General features: G+C 44.9%; 1 protein-coding gene across 1 annotated transcript; it reads right to left on the bottom strand.

Annotated features, from left to right (window-relative positions):
• Window positions 1-447: 447 nt before the first annotated feature.
• On the bottom strand, window positions 448-24,001 carry kirrel1a (kirre like nephrin family adhesion molecule 1a). The gene is made up of 15 exons (XM_069672348.1): window positions 23,550-24,001; window positions 22,289-22,438; window positions 16,880-17,029; window positions 16,639-16,796; window positions 16,388-16,538; window positions 15,987-16,092; window positions 14,641-14,789; window positions 14,315-14,442; window positions 12,259-12,385; window positions 11,901-12,001; window positions 9,813-10,029; window positions 8,496-8,603; window positions 8,111-8,238; window positions 7,721-7,798; window positions 448-2,974 (listed from the first exon to the last, which is right to left on the bottom strand). The coding sequence occupies exons 1-15, from the start codon at window positions 23,623-23,625 to the stop codon at window positions 2,312-2,314; spliced, it is 2,490 nt and encodes an 829-aa protein (XP_069528449.1). The 5' UTR covers window positions 23,626-24,001; the 3' UTR covers window positions 448-2,311.
• Between the last annotated feature and the right edge of the window lie 558 nt (window positions 24,002-24,559).

The following is a 24,559-nucleotide window of genomic DNA, read 5'->3' as shown; positions in this document are numbered from 1 at the left end:
ACTGTACATACACTGGACTATAGAGCAATAATTCAACTGTGCAATCTGTTCACAGAAATACTGCCTCTAACTGTTCATTTGTAAATAACTCTTATTTGTATATAACATTATTCTGGTAATTATATTTAATCTTTATTTTTTATTTTTTGTCTGACATATGTCTTACTTATTTTTATGCCATATATTTCTCCATGCTTCTCTCTGCATCAGAACAGCTGTAACGCCCAAATTTCCTCCCCGGGGATAAATAAAGTATTTCTGATTGTGATATGTATATGATACATTATCTTTAAATCTGTCTGCTGATTATACATAATTAATTATAATTATAGATATTGAGTATATTTGACATTAAGTCTCCATTCACCTTGAGTTTGTGCCCCACTGCCAACAAATAATGAACATGTCCGTTTGAATCTGCCCAAAGACGACAAATGTTTCTTTTGTATAAAAAACAGTGCTTTTATTTATGTAATACTGTGGAAAAATAATTACATACCATTTTTAAAAAATATTGAAGATAATGAAATTAAAAAATGAGAGTTTGATAACGTTCGTTGTACATCTTTTGAACAGTTTTCTCTGCTACGAAGAACAGTACAATAAGATAAACATTGGATTTTCCTAAATTCAAAGACACAATAATACAGGATACAGTCCTACCAGAGGTATAAAAGTACTGTAACAGGATTGTGAGAGAAATGATATGGACATATACTGAAACACACACCCGCACACTTGGACACAGACATGCACACATACTGTATACGCACCCGGATGCATACAACAGTCACACACAGGTGAGCCGGGCGCTGCGTGTTTACAGTATGCTTCCCATACACACGCAGCCATTCACACATCTATACAAACACACTGTACAAATCGATGTGCGCGCCAACGCCCACACACTCCCTCTTGAACTCTCTCTCTCTCACACACACACACTCGCACACCCACACACGCGCAGTCATACACTACTACATGTCAATATTGTGGACAAGCCTTCATTGAACCTCTCCATACACATTCTCCTCTGGCCGTTTTGGCAGACAGACGATGAGGAATGATTCGAAATGGAAATGTACGACATGTTCCCCTATAAGGCCACTCAGTTCTAAACCCAACATCTGTGTTTTTCTCTCTGTCTGCACCAGGCGTGTAGTTAAGAGCTCAGAGAAAAAGGCTCCAGCCCACGAAAATGTCTGGGAATGACTCAAGGCCCCGGAGCCTGGTTTGTAAAGCAACAGTCACCAATAGAAGGAGCTTCTACTGCATATACATGGTCTAAGGTGAAGAACAACATGAACACTTGGCACTAGGTTTTCTTTTTTACACTGATATACCCTTCTGATGTGAAACAAGTCCTGAATTCAGGAGCTTCTGTTGGCACAACTCGTCACCCTGTCTCAGTGGAACCACCCAGGCAAACTCCCAAGTTATGTGCGCTCACGTTCAAACTTTTGGTCCATACATACACATTTACATGTTTTACATTGACAAAAATAATTCTGTAATGTTAAAAAATAGAATACAAAGCTCTAGTCAAGTGTGCAAATAAAAAGAAGACATTACACAGATATAGATAAGGGACGTCTAAGCATGAATACTGTAGATGAAGTGCAAAATGATGACGACCACCTCAAGCCCACCCCGCTTCCACGCAGCCTCACAGGTATGATGACACGTACCGACGTACAGAAGGGCATTATGGGAGACTATATATATGTGCTCTATGATCATGGATAAGACAACCAGCAAAACAAGTTTAAAAATGGCGGCCAGAAATGACTTCCACGAGTTGAGGTTTCTTCCGATCCGCGTGTACCATATTCGACAGTCAGTTTTGCCTTAAGACGTTCTCGCTCATCATTTACAAAGTCTGTTCATAGCAAAAGCTATGGGGCTCCAAAGATCTGTGATCTCTCGTCTCCTCTCCGGTTCTCGCTCTCTTTCCCGGTCTTGATTGTGACTTGCGCCGTCCGCTCTTTCAGAGCTCAGATATACAAACACATTGGGAGTTAGGGAATTCAAAATTGTGTGGAATTTCCCTTCCCTGTCTCGCTAAAACTCCTTCTTTTCCACTTTTCTCTCTCCTTGCCTCTGTGTTTCCCACACCCTCCCTGTCTCATGGGCATGGTCTTCTGACTCTGTGCGTGTGTGATGTTTTTTTGTGTTCTGTAGGGCGTGTTAGTGTGTGAAAATGTGTGCGTGTAACTCTATGATTGTGTGTGTTTTTTAAGGTGTGACACTATTTATAAGATGCGTCCTCATGCTCTGCTAAGACTGTGAGGTGTTTATGCGTTGCGTTGTCTCACACGTGAGTCTGCATCCTCTGTGTGTGTCGGCTGTGAGAGTAGTCAGAGTGTTGCGAGGTGTAGGAGAAGCGAGTGGAGCTGCCGTACTTCCCTAGTCCAGTCTCTGAGCCCGGGGGAGCAGGACCCCCGGGACTCACGCTGACGCCTGGGCCCTGTACCCCAGGTGCCACCCCGTACATTTCATAGGATGGTCCGGCCTCCAGAGGGGCCAGGCTGGACGGGGCGAAGCCCATGCGGTACGTCTGGTAATGCGAGGGGTATCCGTAGTTGTCGTATGCCAGCTGGGAAGTGGAGTCCATGAGGCTGCAGTCCCCTGGGAAGTCGCCGGCCACCGGGGCGGGGTTAGCCGGGGGTTGCTGGCTTTGCCCCCCACGAGTGAAGGTGTTGAACTGGGCGTAGCTGATGTGGGAGAGTCTGGAGGGGGGCCGGGGGTCGTAGCAGGCCTGGGGGCGACCAGGAGAAGTGAGGGGGCCAGGGGGACCAGGGGCTCCTCCGCTGGCCGTGGCTCCTGAGCCGCCGGCACTGCTGCTGATGGATGCAGCTCCCCCTGGTGTTCCTGTAGGGGAACGGTAGTCGGAGTAGTGCATGGTGGAGCGGGACGCAGGGCGGCCTTCGTCATGGGTGGAGGCTCGCACGTTGTAATAGCCATTGGTGGGGTCCTATAGAGAGAGGCAGAGATAAACAGCAAGAACAATTAAGATATAATGATGTTATTGTCTATACGCAGTGTGGAGATTCTTAAGGTCAAAAGGCTCCATAATGATGATGTTACACTCCTCCCCGAGCCCCAAAGAGCAGCTCTCTTTGTTTATGAAGGTCAGGGTGAACTGTGTGTGTAAAGTTGGTCAGCATCCAGGCAAAGATTCATTAAGATTGTGCTGTGAGGGCAGTTTGCACTCTTCTTTGTGACTCAGCTGCTTGGGATCAGAGTCCCTTTTCACAAATGTATGCAAATTAATGTATGGAGAAAACAAGTCCTCAACTGGAATTACCACATCGCGGCTTTATGCCTCCGCCAACGAGCCAGGTTGCACTTTACATTCATCAGTGTTTCGCACAGAATGACAGTGACCGGGACGGGCAATGGAGAATATGCTTCTATATTTTTACATTTAAAAAAATATATATATAACTCTTAAAACTAAAACATCAGAGACATTTTGTTGTTGTGCAGAAGATGTTATTGCCAGGAAGTAAAGAGCCCCTTAAGGCCTTGCTGAGACATCATGTTCACCACAATGGGATGGCTTTGAGGTCACAGTATAGTGAACTTGACCTTTGACCTCGCTCGACCGACAGGATTTTTGAGAGATTTTAGAGTAGACAGATTCACAGATAAGTGATACGTTATGTGGATTGTGCACCAATATGATTATTCAGGCAACTTTCCTAAACACATAACTTTATTTAAAGGGGGGGTATTATGCTAATTTCAAGCTTCATATTTCTCTCAGTGATACCTGTGGAGTAGCTTAGCATAATTTACAGTTAAGAAAACTCCCAATTGTTCTCACACTTGTCCCTCAGTCAGCTCTGTCCCTTTAAGAAACTCCGCCCCTACAAGCCCGTTCTCTTCTGATTGGCCAGCTGAGTGCGTGTAGAAAAAACAGTGTGAAACCTGGCGTTCACAGCAGCCTTGCAGACTGAGCTGAGAAGCCTGGGGATTACTCCAACATACTTTTACCTGCAGATCTGAAACTTCACCCACGTTTAGTCTGGACATCCAACATTATATATATATGTCTAAACATGTGAAACAGCATCATACCCCCTCTTTAAGAATACTATGGAGTATCGAAAGGCACCCTGCTGGACAAACTACATGATGACACCAAACATTTCTTCTAATTCAATTAAAGCATTTTTTCCTACTGTAGTATTCAGTGTTTTATGTTTTAAGTTCTTAACTTGAGATAGCAGTAGTAGCAGATTTTTGATGAGAATTTGTCAATCGTTTTTTTGTCTTTTTGAAAATGTTGTGGGTAATTTCCCAAAACACAACAGCAGCAAGCCCCTAAATCTTATTTAGTTACTTTCCCATACATTTCAGGATATTCCCTGACAAATTTCAGACCTGTAAGACTATTTATGCGATTGCAGAACCTGAATATGTGCATTGACATCATGTAGCCAAAAAGCATCTTTCAAAAAAGAGACCAAATGTCGTCGTTATCATCTTGTGATAGCCGTCTTGTAAACCGCTATACTAATATATCAGCACCAATTTTTAGGTAAAGCTTTAAGATGCTGTGAGAATGTTTCCAGTGTGAGCACGCCACATACTCAAAACCTGCTTTGAAACATTACAGTGTGTTTTATGGACTTTGAGCTTTCTCTTCTCTGAACAGTAAAAATCTGCAATTCTGATTTCCTAATTTTTCCTCAAAGCTTTTATTGAGTGTAAACATCATCGTTTAACTCTCCAGCAGGGTGGACTCATGCCAACACGCAGCGCTGATCCCAGAGTGTCCGGGTGCAGGAAGCGCGGTCTTACCGTTCACTGCAACCCCTGCTGAATACTCTTACTATTACTTCTGACATGATTCTGCCATCTCATTGTCTCTCGCATACCCGACTTCACCCCCAACCCCACTCTAACTCTGTATCACTGCGTTGGAGCTTCAGGCAGCGGGGAGAGGAGTGAAGAAAAAAAAAACAGTCTGGCTGAGGCTGTTGTCGGGGTGATCTAACCACCTCCTGGGGTGGATTCATGTCTGTGTTTCTTCAAAGTGATCCGAGGCAGCACTCCAGCTAGAGGGGTGGTGTGTTTGCCCTCACAAAATATTCATGGGGGGAGGTTCAGCGGAACATTTTGGCAGCTTTACGCGTGAAAATTCATGCATCACCTAAGCCCTGCCCCCCGGTGTCAAAATGTATAAATGATTCATGCCGGCTGAATGGGCAGGGTACGCCTAAACGTCCTTTATCTGTTTAACATTTCTGAACAGTTTGAGTTGGGTTTTTTTCCCTTCTTTGTCTTTACAAATCTCCATGACGAGTGAGCCAACTTTGTAAGTAATCAGAGAAGCAAGTTGAGTAATGTTTGGACTGAGAGTGAAGGGCAGAGACGAGCAGATTTGTTCTGAAATACTCCGCTCTAATATTCTCACAGATCTAGAGCGCAGCACTAATAGTAACTTTAAAGCCCCCCCAACGGAAAACCCGTGCATAAGTAGATCACACTGACGTTGAACTGAATTGTTTTCGCTGAAAAAAAAACAGCTGATGCCAAGAATGCATCAGCACACACCTAACACTAGAGGACAGATAGAGGTCTAAACATTCTCCAGGCCTGAGACAGCTGCACTCAGAGGATTTTAGAGTGATGCAGAGGGGGAGCTGTTTGAACTGGACTGTAGTCATATTTGTGAGCCAGAAGTGATATGTCATACTCGCTGTCTAGCAATGGTTAAATAAACAGAAACCTTGTTGACGGTTGTGCTCTTAAACGATACAAAAGAACTGGGTTTGATTAGGGTCGACTTTTACGACAAGCAGGATCGCAATAATACAGACGGAAAGCGTTCTCACTAACTGACCTGTGCCTGCTTCCTGTTTCTACACATATAAGCCCGCCTTACTCCTTACCTCCTGTTTCTCTCTGTTCTCAAACCCCTCCCCCCACCAAACCCCATTCCTCTCCTCTCTCCTCTCTCAACACAGGAACCACTTGGGGATGCTGAATCAGAAAGCGCATCGAGACGTGCCCCCACCCCGCGTCTCGACCCTCGGGTTCCTGACGGCTCCAGCTGACCCCATTCGACCCCCTCTCATCCCACCGTACCTCGAGCCTTTAGCACATTCAAACTACTTTTACGCTGTAACGACTGTCTTGCTAGTGAAAGGGTTTTAGGGCCACGCATAAGACAAAATGAGTCCAGCTTTTTTAGCTTCACAACACATACACGATGCTGTGTGTGTTGTTTGTGTGTTGCTCTACTCTGTGTCACTCTGTAATATGCGTCAAATGTTGTGTCGTTTGTGCAGCGTTGTTCTTACACTGTGTGGATATTTTAATTGTTGCCAGCCAAGGGGACGCAGATGCAAATTAGCTTTAAGCTAAACACCAGTACAGTACATAAAATGGTAACACATACAGCTCTGGAAGAAATTAAGAGCCCACTCCAAATGTTCCTTGAATCAGCATCTCCCTCTACATGTCATGTGCAGCCCAATCCAGATCTGAAAAGCTCCTGGGGCGCTGGTTTAGCTCAGCTGGTAGAGCAGGCGCCCCATGTACAGAGGCTCTCGTCGCACAGGTTCGACTACTGATCTGCCGATCCATTTGGTGCATGTCATTCCCCACTCTTTACTCCTCATGAATGTGCTCAAGAGGAAGACATCGAACAAAGAGCTACCTAACGTCACCCAACAGCACTGTGACAGTGAAAGCATGCAGAGATGCATGAGAGCTGTGATTATAAAGTCCACCACATGTTGACCTCTGAACTCTTTCTGCGTTAAAGTATTCTGTTGTTTGAACATGAACTTCTTTGCTTTATTTGAGCTCTGAAAAACATCTTTTGGTTTTCTTAACCAGTCGTCATTTTATCTGGAAGTAGAGCAAATGTTTACAACAAAACTAATTTTATACAAATACAAACCTTTAAATAGTAGAACCAGAGAAAAACATATGTTTGCAGTGGCCTCTTATTATTTTACACAGCTGCATGTTAAATATTTTAGATGGTCCCTTGTAAAATCAAATGCATAGAAGAGAAAGGTTTTTATTCCTTCATTTGCTTTATGAGGAGAAGGTTGAAATGGCGAGAGTGAAGTCGAAATGTTTGGCATAAAGTTGCTGAAAATTAAATCTTCCTCCTCCGACTTACTTTTTTCATACGCAAACTTCAACTATTTTACAGACCTTTTGACTTTATCCTCCACAGTTTTATACTCGCAAAATAAGACAAAACATCTTCCTCCTCCTCCGTCTTTTTTAATGCCTGGTCCAAATAATCTTCTGCAACAAGGAGAGTTAGGCAGTCTTGTCAGAACCCTCTTCTTTGTCATCCTCTGGCTACTTCAGGTGCACATGAACACCCTCTAATTAATCACTCAGGGCAACATCTGCAATCTTAGTTTAGTACACCTACTTTTAATTTCTGCCTGGTAGATACTCGTAGTGTCATCCTGGGTGACATCACTTCCATGAGAAATGAGTCACCATGTCAGTAAAGATCAGGATGTATGAGGTATTATTAGACACCTGGCGCCAAAATTAAGTCACCACTGACTCTGGCATCACTGTATTATGGAAGTACTGTTGATTTTAGCTTTATATTGAATATATCAGTTTTTCTGTCTATCTCAGTGCCTGTGATTGTAACACATCTTAGCATGGAAAAAGTTAGTCTGCATCCCAGTTGTGACAATGAAGGTTTCCTGCATTCGTGAGCGCTCACCTTTAGGTCGTACTCCTGGCGGGTGTCCAGGGTGTCGCTGCGCAGGTCAGACTTGAGCTCTATGTCATCTTTAAAGGGCTGATTGGAAGGAGAGAAGGACACAGAGGGGAGAAACTAAACCATCAAACAACAAAACAAAAACAAAAAGGAGGAGAGAAGGTGCCGCAACAAAACAGAAGAGGGAAGGAGGCAACAGAGTATGACAGGAGAGAGAAAACGGCGTTAAAAGAGTTAAAAGGATCGGTTACAGGGGAAAGCATAGTTTGTTTTTAGTCAAAATGTACAGTGCAGCGTAGGGAGAGGTTACTGAGTTAATCTGAGGTTTCTTCTACGACTACAGGCTGTGTAAACAGTGATCTGCCCAAGCACACATATCCCGCTGCTGCTCACCGAGTACATGGCCTTGACCATGCGCGAAGCTGTGGACACGCTGCCGGAGTCCTCCTCTAAGCTGTGGGTCTCCTTGTTTATCGTCTCCACCTTGATGTCGGGCTTACCCAGAGTGACCCCACGCCGACCTGGAAGCAAAACAAGGTGAGGTTGAATACAGCTGGACACGCGTGGCTTAGCCGGTGTGTTTTCACGAGCCGGAGGAGTGAGTTCAGAGGGGACCTACGTCCATATGTCGAAGAGGAAGTTGTAGGTGTGTGATTTTCTTAGGTTTAGCGAGGAGGATTTAAACCATAATCCTTAAAAAAAAACATGAACATTTGTACTGTACATGCAGATTGGCTCTTATTATGTATGTGTTAGGCACATGGAGAGTATGACTCACTGCCTTTGCGCTGCCTGTAGAAGATAAGAACGAGGACGAGCAGGAAGATGAATAGGAGGATGGTGGAGCCCACCGTCCCACCAGCTATTATCCCCACTGGGACTTCCTCTGAAGTGGGTGAGAGAGAAAAAGAGAGAGGCGCAGAGAGAGTTAGGGATGCCAAATATGCAGCTGCATAAACAAGATTCCAGTGTAAGAAAAATACATCTTATAAACCTAATGTGTATTTGTTTTATGTGTCCAAATGAAAGGACATTTATGGAGTTCCAGTTCGGGATGTAAAATGTCGACAGCAGGCTAATAATTGCTCCTATTTTCCAAAACTACAAAGCATCATGAATTTACTGATGAACGAGAAAGGTATAATGTACAGCTGTAGGGATTTATTTCCTCTGTAACGAACAGCTAGCTGTACAGTATTCTGATTATTACACGGCTACTTACAGAGGAAACAATTTAACAGAATACTGAGCTGAAAATGTTTGAATTTCTTCCTCTAAAAACATATTCAGTTAGATTCCACGGTTGGAAATGCATCTTTAAAGACCCCCTCAAGTGAAAATCCAGTGTTTAACCTTGTAAAAATCTCCATGTGGTGTTTCTCATGTGCTACAAGACACATCAGGGACAACATGAGCAGTCATCTCCACGGCTGGGCCTGTCTGCCAATCCCGTTAATGGACGGGGTGACGCTATGCGTATCATTACGTGTGACCTATGGCAACCACTTTGGCGATGCGCGAGCCAGCTGTAACCGTCATCGTCATCACATTTCCAGCTAGCTAAGTTTCAACAGTTTGCCACTGAACGATGGCAGAGACTTGTTTTGTTTTCCGCTGTAACTTTACGAAAGTTCAAACGTAGCACAAAGTGGGCGGGGCCTGTGCAGATTCAGGAATTTTTAATGCGGGAGAAGGAGGAGATGCCTTCAGAGTCACATGACACAAATAAGTATACGTAGTTGTTGTAATTTATATTAAACTGAACATTTCCATTGTTGGTGAACTGAGACATGGTGAACGGGAAGGTTGTCTGACCCGTATCTGTCAGTCTGTTGACATTTTCTTTTCACATAGCCTCATGCTGTTGTGCATTTAGTGTTTACTTTATATGTCATCCAGTTCTTTGTTTCTTAAACCTCTGTTGGTTTTTCTTCTTCTGCTTTTCATCTATATCGTCCCTATATTGTGAGAGCCCCACTCACTTCTCATACATTCTATATATGTACACAGATAGTTATTTTTTATGTATTTCTTCTATGCATGCTGTCTTGTTTCTATCTCATGAAAAATAATGACTTCTCATCACTAAACCCACCAGTCTCCTCCAGCGAGATGATCATGGTCCCCGGGCCGAAAGCGTTCCAGGCCGTGCAGTTGTAGGAGGACATGAAGTCCGACTCCATCACGTTGTTGATGGTGAGCGTGGAGAGGACGCCGCCGCCCTCGGCTGACGGTTTGCTCTGCTCCACCGTGTACCTCTCAAGCAGCGTCCCTTTCTCCTTCTCCCACACGTTCTCCTTCCACGCCCACACCTGCAGCACAAAGGAGGCCGTATAGGATTAGAATTTGGTTAAAACAACATATTTATAGTTATCTTTCTTGCTGTGGACGTCAGTTAGCTGCAAGCTAGTACATTGCTAGCTATCTCATGCTGGGCGTTGTGTTACGCTCCTGTGGCAGTTTAAGTGTGTGTTCATGTTGCTTACTTAATGTTACTTCTCCAGGGTATAAACACAACAGAAAAAACCACTGACATCCAACACTTGGCACTATACTGTATGTTGCTACTCAAATTGTTGTCTACTACTATAGGTGGACATGAGGTCAGTTAACTAGTTACTGTACGATACAGGTAGCCATCAAAGGCCTTCTGTTCAGTACGAGTGGCCGGGTGACATACAGTATACGGGCGGGCAGGTATGATTGGCGCACACCGGGATGGTGAACCTTTTTTTTACCAGGGCAAACCAGAACACGTGAGAGAAGGTATCGTCTGATTTTAAGTAAAAGTTGTTCAATAAATATAAAAGAAAACGTAGTTTTGCTGAACTAGAAAAAGAGGGATACCAGGTGCTCACGGTAGCAGGTTTGTTAAACTCCAGGTGAATGCTCTTGAAGGCAAAAAAACTAACTGTTGGAGGGGGGAAGCCACTGGGCTTTCTTCCGGCACACTCGCACTGAGACGGGGATTTAGTTTAAAAAAAAGATAAAAATTTGCCTGGACCTTGAAAGTTTGTTTTGATCCTGTGTACGATCCACTCTCCCCTAAACGCCAAACACGAGCTAATGTTCTGCTGCCGCAATAAACATTTCAAACTATTACAAACGTAAGTTGTCTGACTGAAATGACTTCTATAAATTTGCACAAACTGTGCGCGAAATCGTGATCTGCTTTTCCTGTGTGTAACTGGTTGAGGATTGTTTTTGTTTCGAGTGCAATTATTTACAATTTGATTCAGTTGTGTTTCTGTCGTCTGGTGTAAAGTCAATATAAATACCTGTTAAGGAAAGTGGTGTTACTGTCCCTTGAAAATGTTTTATTGCAGGTTTGATATATGTCATCAGAAGAAGTGACTGGCTCAGATAAGTAATGTAGAAAGGCACGACACGAATAAAACAGATTTAAAGTAAACACACGCATTGCATGACTTGTCAGGACCGGCAACAGTTAGTATGTTTCCGCAGACAGAGGTGGAGGTTGGCGGGGTGACTGAGCCGGTGTGAATCTTGCACATTCTCCGACTCTAAAGCCACTAAAAGCAACTGTATTATTCAGCATAGAAGTACTGTACCAAAGCGAGTTAATTATGCATAAGCCCACATGTTCCCATAATCTGCCCACTTATTCCAGAGAAGGATAATCTCCTGGCTGTGGCGTTTACAGGGACAACTGTTCCTCTCCAGTCCTTTATATTTCATAAATCTTTTTCTGTCCCAACCTTTCCGCCACTTGCATTAGGAGCGCACACTGCGAGTCAGGACGGATCAGTCACAGAGGCCGGGGAGCCAGGAACTACTACTACTGCCTCTCTGTGATACACGAGAGCGGAGAGAGCATCCAGGCTGAATTCTGACGCAGGAGCTAAAAGCGGACCGGCTTAGTGTTAGTGTTGGTTTGTTTATGTGATGGGATGGAGGAGAATTCTGGGAGAGTTTAAGGGTGAGTCACCACTCAAAAGGAAAAAAAAGGGACAGTGCCTAAAAGCATTACCGTGCAGGAGTGGAGCCATTTAGGAGCAGGACGGTACAGTAAAATACAAATCGCTGTCAGACTCCAGCTCTGAAGCTCTTCCTTGTTTAGCATTTCTCCGTCTCTATAATTGATGCCGGGTTTAAATGTGGACATTTCATTGAAGGTTCTGCGCCAGAAATATGTCATAGCATAGATTTGTTCTTTACTTACAATCTTATCTGGCGGAGGTGTACTAGCTATGTAGCATTTCACCTCTCCTCTCTCCCCTCGCACTGCATACTGGACTGAATCACTGGAGATGATGGGAGGACCTGCAAAAGAGAGAGCGCAAACATGAGTCAAAGAAAGAAATAACGCTTAATATAAAGCAAACATCCTATTCGAGCATGGTTCTTTAAAGACACTGACCTTACCCGGCCTGCTCAAGAGGAATTGTATGATTTTAAAAATAACCGGCTCCCACTTTGGACATTTTTTTTTTTCAATTACTGACAAGCTGACCTTTTAGAAAGTACAAGCTTTCTATCTACGAGCAGCGAAACAGTAAATTGTGTGGATGTTTTCTGACCGTTCACAGTGAGTGTGACCTCAGTCTCTCCTACTCCAATCCGTGGGACGATGGCCTTGCATACATACTGGCCGGCATCAGCTTGGCTCACCGACTTCAGATACAGCTGGTTGCTGTTACTCAGAACCTGTGGGGGAGTTAGCAGAACGGACACAAATATAAACAAGGCAAATCTGCTAAACCGCAGGAGGGGATCAACAAAATAAAAGCCCACATGTAGAAAAGTAGAAGAGAGGCTAATGTACTGTGATACCTCCACCTGTAGACCTTATTGTCGTAATAAATCATGTTGTATATTTGCATGTCTGGCATGTGTTCAATTACTCTGACCCTAACTGGGCTAACAATGCAAACTTGCACATCCGCTTTTAACCCGTCACAGAGGTTTTACAGTTGCCTAGCAACCTCATCCATTGGAAAATTAGCTGTGGGAAAATTATGGCTAAATATGTAACCACCTAGAGAGACAGAAGCACCTGAAAAAGACTGATTATATAGACGTAGGTGTAGGCCAAGTCAGTCCATTGTTTGCTGGGGCAGACTTGTAATAAGGCAGATTTCTTTCCTGTGCTGGAACTGATGTGTCCTCACACCAAAACACTTGAGGTGGTCAAGGTAACAATATTAATATTTACCGACCGTGTACCAGCAATCTCTGTAGTTACACAGTGGTTAAAGACTGAGGGGGGGATTCACTAAAGGAATGAGCGACTTCTGCGCCGGCTAAACCTGTGCAAATGACGCAAAAAGACTCCGCCTCATTCTCGAAGCACACGCAGAAAGTTAAATGCACCCCAAAGTGCTGTTTGAGAGTATTTAAATGAGTTATTCTGCAGACATTTGGCCCCTTTCTGCACCTAATTCACAAACGGCAGCGCTAACAGCACCGCGCAGTCAGAGCGGAATTATTGCCGTCGTATTATAAGTGCTGTCACGCTCTAAGTTTACACTGATCATGACGACAACTCCACCTTTTGTGTGATCAAAGAATGTATTTGTCTGTAAAAACAATCTGATAATAATATCTTATTATGATCGAGAGATAAATCGGTCCGGGGTTGTGCAAGGCTCAACCACGGCACACAGCTGCTGTTGCGCGCTCGTTTAAAAAAAAATGAAGCTGCGTTACAGAGGGAGAAACTAGTAAACACCTGTCGAGGCTGGACTTTACAAAAAATTGTTAAAAGAGCTGCCCCCTCCTCTCCCTGCTCATCATCGATCTGTGCATGGAGTTGAGATCCATCAGTGTGGAGCTCAGTGCATGCCTGAGACCGCAGCACCGTGCAGCAGAGAGTGGAGGTGCAGACAGCTCCTCTCCACAATCAGACACAAAACACGAGCAAACTGCACGGATCTGTGAAACTTTATGGGCGTGTTTGTGCTTCAATATCATCAGTGGAATTTGCTTTGTGAATCGGACCTTGTGACGGAGCAGATAGCGGGGGCAAATGATGCGCAATTTATGGAGCCGTCAGCGGCCGCAATTCATTCTAAATGAATTCCCCCTTTTTTTCCCCTCCCTTTCATCTCCTGACCAGGCTAGCTGTTTCCCTTATGCTAAGCTAAGCTAAGCTAACCTACTGTTGACTCTAGTTTTATTTACTCTTAAGACAGGAGAGTTCTATAAATCTCTCCCTTTGTTTCCCAAATGTGCATTCTTTTTTGTGAAATGCTCCATAATCTAACAAGAAGCTTCCAAAGCCAAAGTTTTTTAGACCTGCAATATGGTTGCCAGACGTGTATCGTCCACGCTTTCTGCGACAACATTTATCGGGACTATAAATGTATTTCAGACGATAAATTAAAAAGATGTAATGATTTAACGGGGCACAAAATATATTACACAAAAGAAAAGGTGGAATTAAGAAAAAGAGGTCATGAAAGCAAGCGAGGGAGAGAGGAGAGAAAGGCATCTTTGTGTACAGACAAGAGAATGCCCATGAATGACAGGCTGCTTTGTAAACACAGAAGAAGAAGAAGAAGTGTGAACAGTAAAAATAGTGTGAGTACAAAAGCAGAGAAGAAATGTGAAAAGCGTGGGCTTTGAGCTTCTCACCATGTTTGAACCCTTTTTGAACCAGGTGAGTGTGAGAGGAGGGTTTCCAGCCCATTTACAGTTGAGAGTGACATCAGAGTCAACATCCACGGTTTTTGGCTGCGGCTCCACCAACAGGATCGGACCGACTGGAGACACAGAAACACAGAAAGAGATGTTTTCTTTGTTGTGCTTGAGTAATAATGCAGTAGGACCAAAGAGGAGAAGCCGCACAGAGGAAAAAGAAACACAACAATAGTGTGTTTCATCCCTCTGACTGCAGACTGAAGTGAGTGAAGTAGGCCACAAGTGACTGAACAAGGTGAGATGAGCAGCGTGTGACTCACAGTGAACATCCACCAGGATGCTGACGTTGGTCTTTCCCACAGCGTTGAATACCAGACAGGAGACAGGCTCGGTGAAGAAGGAGTGGTCCGCCTTGGTGGTAAACACGCTCTCCCTGGCACCCTGCAGCACCACACCTCCCTTAGCCCACCTGGGGTTAAAGCACACCATGTTATAAACAAGGAAACCATGTATGCACACAACCAGGACTAAAATATCTGACACAAATGGAAACTAGAGCCTGCCTCATACATGGGCTGGCAGATAGCAGATAAATCGGTGCACCAGGCAGGTAGCTGCGTACCAGCAGAAGGTAAAAACAGCTCTGTAAGTGTGCATGTGTAGCTAGCTAACTCGAGATGGCAGAGAGGGCAGCGTTTACTTTGTGGAAATATTCTCATTATTCTGAATGTTTGGTCGAAAGGGACGAGAACAACTGCGAAGAGCTCGACTTCAAATGTGAAGAAACGTCTGCAGCTAAACACAGCTCCACAACAGTGGTGGGACTAAGAGCCTGTGTTGTATTGTTGTCATGGAAAACGGCTGTGTGTCTTTTCAGGCCGGGGGGGGGCGATTGACGTGCCAAGTCATTAATTTTCAATGAGAGGCGAGCGGGCAGGTAAGGAGGCGTGGGCAATCTGACAGGCGGAGCGACAAGCGGGCGCAACCCTGAGAAATTGTCGCGGTCGTGCTTGTCTTGCGCACACACACAAGTTCTTCAACTTTTTCTACGCGACCCGCAGTAGTAACCACAATAATCGCAATGTATGAGAGACTGATCCTTGCTGTATGTGAGGTCCCAGTCATACATAACGGCTTTGTAAACAGTTACCGGGTCATAAACAGGAGGGCCTTTGCATAGCAGAGCATCAGCGCAAGACTGGATGTATCAGGTAATGTAACGTTAGTTTTAACTTAAGCCAGGCTATACGCTACATTAGTTTGTAACAGTTTAGTTACAAGCATGCTAATTTAGCTAGCTATAGCCTATAGAGAAAATACAGTTATACCAGCAGGGATGCACAGAAGCCCTTTCCATGGTTAACACACCTAGGGCGCATAGTGTTTTCTCGCAGAGTGCTTGTGTGCCTGTACGTCTGAAAAGACCTTAATACTCTACGCCTCTTCCCAGTTCACTGTCACATTGTTAGCATAATAAAGAGCTGTTTTTTCCTGATATGCTCTCAATAGAGTGACATGCATTTCCTTTAACAGGCCTCTTACAGTGCATTTAAGAATAAAAACTCCCAAGTAAGACGTACTAAATGTCTATCATACGTCTGGCCTGGTAACTGCTTCTTTAAGAGGCCCACTGAAAATGAGAGTGTGCTTGCTTGTGGATGCAGACCTGTAGCCCATAATAGGAGGGTTGGCGGAAGCCTGGCAGGTGAAGGTGACTCTGTCCCCCTCCAGGACAGAACGAGGCTCAATGGACAAGGTCACTGTCGGTGGATCTGGACGAGAGAGAGAGAGAGAGAGAGGGAGGGAATCGCATATCAACAGCCTTACTACATCTGAAATTATGCTGCAAGCTGGAGGACAGTTGGATGCAAAATGGCTTCCATGCATTACTTAATAATGGCTATGAAATGTTAAGCTGCTGGCAGATGTTTTATGTTACAAAATAAGACGCTTTTAATAAGTCTAGAATGTAAAAAATGCTCTTTTATGTTGCAGTTAGCCAGATAGCGTGACAAAAAAAGGAATATTTCAATGGTAAATGTATTCGTATTATTTCTGACTGCTTACGGTGTACGTTGAGGGTGACAGTTGTGCTTTTGCCGCTGGGAACAGCCAGGTTGGTGGCCACGCAGCTGAAGTTCCTCCCTGTGTCGGTGTCGACGGGCTGGATGGGCAGGTAGCTGCGTGTGGTCACCCTCTTCCTGTCTGGAAGCACCTCCTGATGACGGAGGGGGTTACAAGATTTACAACACGGATAACAAACTGTAACTGTAAAAACACACATCATGAATTTGTGTTTCTTTCTATTTTAGACTTACAGTGGTGCTGGCAGCCCCCTCCACAGGCAGTCCGTCTTTAAGCCACTCGATCATGGAAGGAGGTTTTGCCCCTCGAGACACGCAACTAAGGTTGTACGACTCCCCCGCATTCAGCAACACCTCCGGACCCCCATCGATCACCGGTTCATCTGGGGGGACTGGAGCGGGCGAGAGGAGTGTTAGAAACATTTCACATGCTTTAAATAGCCTCATGCACTCACACACATGCACACAGACGTACTGAGGACGGTGAGCTTGGCTCTCCTGGACCTCAGGGCCGCATCAGGCGCCTGGCACTCGTACAGGGAGTCATCAGACAGATCAGCTGACAGGATCTCCAGGTTGTACTGGCCCAACTCCTGAAGAAGCAGCACGCGGTACCTGGGCCAGGCTGGAACACACAAAGACACAGTATATCAGAATTATTAGAAGATCTGATTTGGTTTTGTGAACCATGTTAATTTCAATTTGGATGAGGTTGCTAGGACTGTCCGTATGAGGCCGATGACGACGTGTTTGAAAGCAGGAGTGCGCTGCAGACGTAGGCGGACGAGTAGCGGAGGAGCAGCCCCGCCTACTCCACGAACAAACTATCCAGAGCCGTATGGACGGAGAGTCGCGTCAGTGTCGCAACTCTCTCTACAGCTCTGAAAGTACCGTCACTCACTCGCTCAGTCAGTTACTCAGTCAGTTAGTCAGTTTTATTATTGCTTTATTATAAAAAAAGGAATTCAACTACACTGGTGTTCAATCTGTGATAGTCCAATATCAGCCCGACAAATATACGTATCGTACTGGTTCCAATGCAAAGACAGTTTTTAACTTATACAGGCAAACGTAGTCCTTTGTTCACAAAAGTGGAGCTATTATAATAGCTATGATAATGCAGCCAATCAAAATAATTCATGAAAGAACTATGAACAGCTGCGCTTTCATTACACTAGATGGCAGTATCGCCTTCCCCAAACCACTCCCTACTCCCTCTCCCTACGCACTTCCACTCCGTTTGCACGCTCGCGTGGAGGCTCCGCCGCATTGCGTGCCGTCCAAAACCTCTGAGTGTGGAGTGGGTTGTTCAACCCTCTACCAGCGAGTCTGCACCGACGCTGACTTACCGACCAGGTGCAACGCTGTGTTACGTTCGTCACGAGATGAGAGACGTAAATTAAAGTTACGTGTTATCACCCGTACGAACAAGAGCGGCTTTAATTAAGATAAACATGACGTCAGCGTCTTAAAGTTGACGTTACGTTCAGGATTTAGTAGCTGAAGTGTTTTCTTGTCTAGGAACGATGCAAGTGAACAGTTTAAAGTGTTTTATGTTTACAGGGAGGGGAGGGGAGTTTTTCCTCAAAGCTCAGTGCTGTATTTAATCCCTTCACCTAAACGAAGGATGTTCCATTCAGTTGTGAGTGTGATGTCAGAGAGATTTCACTCCACGGTGGAGTGGGAGTGGGGAGGGTCAGGTTTGGGAAAGGCCCCTACTCTACATTGCAGTTTTGGCGGCCTTCTGCAAGGGCAGCAACAGTCTGGCTATTTCATCATCTCATGCTAGCTAGCTCTGGTACACGGACGACTCAAATGGAACGATTTCTTATCAAACAAAGTCCCAAACCAGATGGACAGAAATAAAGTGCTGCTGGAAATGAGGAAAATGAAGACTCGGAGCACGCAACAACCAACAAGAGACATTTAACATTTCTTAACCTTCTGCTTTGATTGGAGCTTCAAATTTCCGATAATGCTAACATGGTTTTATATCTTCTTCCCTCTCCTTCCTGTTGTCCTCTGTGCTAACTGCTGCTTACTGAAGGGGAATTTATGCCACTACATCTTTAATATCTGAACTTTAAAAAACAAACTGCTAGCTTCATGTTCCCCACACACCCTTGTGGATTGTGTCAGAATTTGAAAAGCTGCTACAGCGCACAGCTTGTTGCAGCTCCCGCTAATAAGAAAACATCAGATCTGTGTCATGCATGAAGAGAAAATATCTGCTCAGGTTTAAATGGCCCCAGAGACACGTGTGGCCCCTAATGTGCGAGATATGCACAAACACAAACGCATGACCAAACAGACACACTCGCACACAAACACACGTACAACACGGCCTCTCCAGTCCTCCCCTTCCCCCATCCGACACACAGCCCAGCTGTGTCACTGCCTTACATTCTCACCATTAGGTGGCATCCATGCTCTCTCTCGCTCACCAGCAGGGGGAAAGACGAATGCATTATGACAGCAACGTTTTAGAGGACTCAAATCGACTCCGGTCTATGGTGCAGAATTCATGTTTGCTGCCCAGACGTAGATTGCATGTGAAATCCTCTGTGCAGCTTCCATGTGCAGCCTCCAAACTGAGCTGTGCTGCCTGCCTAACCTTGCGTGTCCTTGTTTCTGCATGCATGTGTGCATGTGTGTGTGTGTGCATTGTATATACGTGCATTTGCATGTGAAATGTCGAGAGCGAGAAAGCGTATGAAAAGCCCAGAGAATAGGGGAGGGGGGGACACAGAGGGACAGAGCCTCATACACAAACACACACACATAGCACTGTGTGTGTGTGTGCATGAAGCAGCCAGTGTTCATTCACATGTTTTTATTTAAAAGCTTTGGCTTGAAGCACTGGACCATTACAGTAACAATTTGATTAAAAGAAAAGGAGAGAAGGAGAGACAGGAAGAATGGAGGAGGGACAGACGAGGACAGAAAAGAGGAGAGGAAGAAGGGCTGAGAGAAAGAGGAGAGTGTGAGCTGAGAGTGTGTCAAGCAAGGTGAATGTAAGGAGAGAGAAGGAAGAGACAAGGTAGGGAAGTTAAATGGAGACTGGGAGAGAGGGCTCGGCACAACAGAGGCAGCTGAAAGAAGGAGAGCAGGAGGGAGAGAGAGGAACAAGGGAGTTTAGATGGGGAGGTCGCAGAGGAATAGCATGACAGACAGCGGAGGAGAGGAGAGGTGAGGAGGGGAGCGGAGAGAGTCATTACAGAGGCCACAGAACTAAAAAAATAAGCTCATAGCGTGCAGCGTATGACAGGAAAAGAAAGGAGAGGAAACAAATGATGAAAGGTAAGCAAAGCAAAAGAACATGTTTGGAACAATATGAAGCACAAATATGAGGAGAACAACAGCAACATCAACCAAAGCAAGACAACAGCATGTCACGAATGATACATCCTCCCTCTGGACCAATCAGTTAAAAATATGCCCACTTGTTTTGACCAGTAATTGCACAGCCCCCTCTGGGCTAATCAGTGCAATTCTGAAAATGCTGCAACACAGCTATGAGATGCATCATTCCCTCCAGTTTTGTCAAAGTCAGACGAGCTGTGTCTTACATTGTTGTTGTTTACAAACCGACAAGCGGGAGACTTAATACATCTAAACTAAAAGCTGCACGGCTGAAAAGAAGATATCAGTCGATGGATTCAATAAAAATCCGATATTAGACAGTCTGTGTCACCCACTGCTCATGTGACAGATCCAATGATGTCATGCTTCTCAGCCGAGTTGAAGGGTGTCAGTAAAATGTGCCCGAGGGAGCGTAGAACTTCCCATGAAACACGGGATGATTTCTGCAGAAGGTGGCCAAAGTTAACATCAACCTAAATCAGTGTGTGTCACAACATGGTGTGAGGGGGAAGCTGCTGTGGTAGACGAACACTGCTCTGCTTGCCAAGGCTTAAAGAGGGGGTATTATGCTGCTTCATATTTTAAGACATAATGTTACATTGTTGGATGTTCAGACTAAACGTGGGTGAAGTTTCAAATCTGTTGGTAAAAGTATGTTGGAGTAATCCCCAGGCTTCTCAGCTCAGTCTGCAGGCTGCTGTGAACGCCAGGTTTCACACTGTTTTTTCTACACGCTGTTCTTTGTGACGTCAGCAGGCTTCGGAGAGCTGGCCAATCAGAAGAAAGCTGGCTTGTAGGGGCGGGGTTTCTTAAAGGGACAGAGTCGTTTCAGCTACTCCACAGGTATCACAGAGTGAAATATGAAGCTTTAAACATTCAGCTAGATATTTTGTCAGCATATGTTCGCCAGTATAGTTACATACACGCAATGTATCATTAAAATTGATAGAGTTGTGCTTTGTTAGCATGAGAGAAAACCCAATTCAACATCTGTATCATAAGAAATAGAACAGTTAGCTTAGGCTAAAGTTAGCTCAATTGTTTGCTGTTAAAAGAAAAATTGTCCATTCCAAGAATTCAGCGTAGGGAGGGCAGCAGAGGGCCATGGGTCGAGCTTGAACCCATGGCCACTGGACCCCCCATGTTCCATATTTTAAATGGCTTCCACTGTGATGACTGAATTTTCAGCATTTTCTTTTGCATGTCTTTCTGTGTTTCTGTGTTTGCAGCTTGTTTGATGTTAATTGTTTCCGTCTGTAACGTCTTCAATCTTTTGCTACTAGCTTTCACATACTTTAAATTGCAGTCATGGTGTCAGGTTGGTGGGGGCTGTGTTCTGTTCAGTCAGCCTGTTGTAGCTGGTAGTTTAGTGATAAATGTGACAAATACAGTACATGTTAGCCTGTCATTCAAAGTATCACTAAAGACAGTACAGCCTGACAGAGCTGCTTGCATGTCTTTAGACTCTCCCTTGTGTTGGAGTGCCCTAAACTTGGGAATGGTCCTTTAGAATGGTGCAACCTGATTTGGTCAAATTTTACAGCCTCATACATGGGACATGGAATTAAAAACTGCACTGTTTTTTCTGAAGTCCTCAATTAGAATCATCGAATTACATCTTTGCACCTATATTAAAACATAGCGGTACTCAAATGGGGGGCGATCAGATAGCTCAATGGACACGACCACTGATTCAAAGGGTGTGCTCAGACGCTGGTTCGAAATCAAACACTTCCAAGTCAGCCTCTTGGCCAATGACAGCTCGGCTAGGCTCCAGCCGCCGCGACCCTGAACAGGAGACGCGGTATAGAAAATAGATGGATGGATGGTACTCCAAGGGATGTCATTTTAGCATGATTGTTATGGGCCTCCATCCCCACACAGGTAGCCCTGTTCCATGTTACACTGCCCTCGGTTTAAAGGGCAAGATGACCACTACCCCTCAATGTCCTGAAAGAAATGGGACATCCTATCCTACAGCAGGCAAATCAGAGAGGTATGGCCAGAGTGACATTGCCAGAGGGGGCAGGGATTGGGCCTTAGTCTGGTTTCTTATTTAGTTACTCCATAATGTCCTCCAGTTTCAACATGTTTAATCCATCATCAGTCAGGTACAGCTGTGGTGCTTTGGCCCCGAGAGTTGACGTAACAATTACACAATTTTTAAGATCTCCTTGAAAGTGAAATGTGAAATTCTATGCAAGAGTTTATGAATGTGATGTGGTTGTACACAGTTGTGACCCTCTGCAAACACTGCAGGCGCCACTGTAAGTATAAAACAGGCTTTAAACATTTAACATGTATTCCCCCCGCACTCTGAAATGTGGTACAACAGGGTAAGCGAGTAAATGGCGGCGCCAGGAAGAACTCAAAAGACTTCTACTTTTATAAAAATGCAGCATAATATTTCGCCGCTCAGCAGCTCCAATCCAAAAGTATCAGAGTCAGCTTTGAATCAACCCATCTTAGTCACATGCTGCACAGAGCAGAGGAAGCCTGAGGAGGCTGTGTGATGTCTCACCCTGGAGGTCCTCTCCGATTCCCAGAGCCAGGCCATCCTTGGTCCACTGAACAATGCCTGAGTAGTTGAAGACAACACAGGACAGGATCACCCTCTGGCCCCGCACCACCGACTGGTCTGCCGGCTCCTGAGAGAACCTCGCTGTCCACACTGGAGAGACAGATCGGGAGGAAGAGAGGAGTAAGTTAGGGACTTTTTCATTTTCACTGTGTACACACTTCAGGCAGGCAAGCCACTGTGAAATCCCCGCGACCACATATATAGCATATTTTTCTGTCTGTGGTTTTATAGTTAATTGATTGGAAACTGCATTCCCCCAGCAGAAATGGAATGCCACGATTGCCATCTTTGATCACACGCTGGCTCGCGGCCATTAACGGAGCGTCAGCGAGGAGTTAAGAGCAGCACGGAAAGACGGAGGTGTCAAAGAGAAAAATCTGAACAGAGTTAGAGAAGAGGAAAGACAAAGAGGGTGGTTAACGCTGACTCAGGAGCGAGGAGATCAAACGGAGAAACTTCAGCTATAGGGTATCTCACACCCCTTTTCTGCTCACTCCTGACTTTTTATTTCTTCAAAACTCTCCAGCCCTCCCTCTCGTCTCTCTCTGTTTCTTCATTCCTCCCTATGAGTCATCTCCCAGGCTTCCACTCCCCAACCAAAACTACAGTGGCTGTCATTGTCTACTAGACTCTCTCCCTCTAGTCTGTAGTCCACTACCACAGCGGATAGACCCTCGCTGCCGTGCCGGGCCCACCGACCGACTCTCTGAAACGACGGGAAAAACAAGAAAAAAACGCTCTGCTATTGTTCCACACTGTATGATGACAAGTTGTAATTAGCCATCCCTTGAAGATATGACACCCGCACAATAGAAGAGAGGCAATCAGCGTGGAGGATTTAGATTTTCATTCTTCCAATGTTGTCTCTCGTTTTTTCCCCCCTCTCCCATTTATTTCAAAGAATCTTGTACGGCAGATCATTAACCCGATGCTGCATTGTGCATCCCCTCCATCCCTCTCTTCTTTTATTCTCCCTCTGTAATGTTGTATGTCCTTTACCGAAATTGCTTTGCTTCTCTCTCTGCTTTCCCCTCTATAATATGTATGCATCCCCACTCGCCTCCTTCACTTTGTACATCCATAATGCTGTCTATGAATGTCCTTTTGCCTGCACTGATTTCTCTCTACCTCTCCTGCTCTACAGTATGTACGCGCCTCCTTCCTTCTATATACATACATAATGCTGTATATGTTCTTTTACCCATAATGCTTTCTATTTCTGTGTTCCTCCTCCTCGCTGGTTGGAAGGGGGTTAGAGGCGGACTGTCACAACTCATTTATCACATTAAATATCAGCCCTCCAGCATTTTTTCTCTCCCTCTCTTTCTCATCCCCTCGTTCACCCGTCTCTCTCTTCTCTCACTTTTTTTCCCTCGCTCCCTTTTTCTTCACCTCGCACCATTTACATCTCTCCTTCTCTCACTTGCCGTCTCCACTTTTTTTAGCACTCTTTCCTTTACACTCCCTCTCTCGTTCCCTCACACTCTTCCCTCTGAGCCCGCCAGCGCTTTTTCCAAAGGTTCCCATCTCTCTCACTTTTTTTAACAACTGCCATATGCCTCCGCACCCAACCTCACTCGAACCCCCCAATCGTGACCCCTCAGTCCCTATCTCTCACATTACCCCGCCCTTTCATATACTCAGGCATGCACTCTCCCCCTATCATGTCAGATTTGGTGTGATTTGCAGAGATACAATATGCCTCATAATACAAAAGAACCCAGTCATGCAAAAAGATTTCCTTACCAATCAGAACAATGGCTTCTGACAGTGCAGTGCATTAATATGCGGAAGATAAAGGAGATGTGCGAGGACACAAAAGGGAATCAGATGCAGATGGAGCTTTGCAGCATGCATACCTAGAATAATTTAGCAATGAACCGAAAAAAAATAGCGGCCCTTAATTTGCTCCCTGAGGAACACCCAGATTAACTGGATTAATGAGTGAAGATAAAAGAAGCAAACAACATACAAACAACAATTCTTCACGAACAGTTGGGATGACGAACAAAGCCTTCAACTCTAAACATAAAGAAAGTGCACCACAAGAAAGCACGCTTTCAGCAGCCAGGAAGACTGAGTCAGTGCAGACTGCCTCAATTAAGTGATTCTTTGACCGGCCACTAAATGCTGGCTTACAGAAAACGATGACTGTGTTAGGGTAAATAAGAAACGAGTAACTGAAGTCTGTAACTATGTATTATCACTACA

Source organism: Semicossyphus pulcher, unplaced genomic scaffold (genome assembly GCF_022749685.1).
Source record: "Semicossyphus pulcher isolate SPU_LCO1_2020_fin unplaced genomic scaffold, fSemPul1.0.p SCAF_21, whole genome shotgun sequence".
NCBI classification, from domain to species: domain Eukaryota; kingdom Metazoa; phylum Chordata; class Actinopteri; order Labriformes; family Labridae; genus Semicossyphus; species Semicossyphus pulcher.
This window is presented reverse-complemented; position numbering and strand designations above follow the sequence as displayed.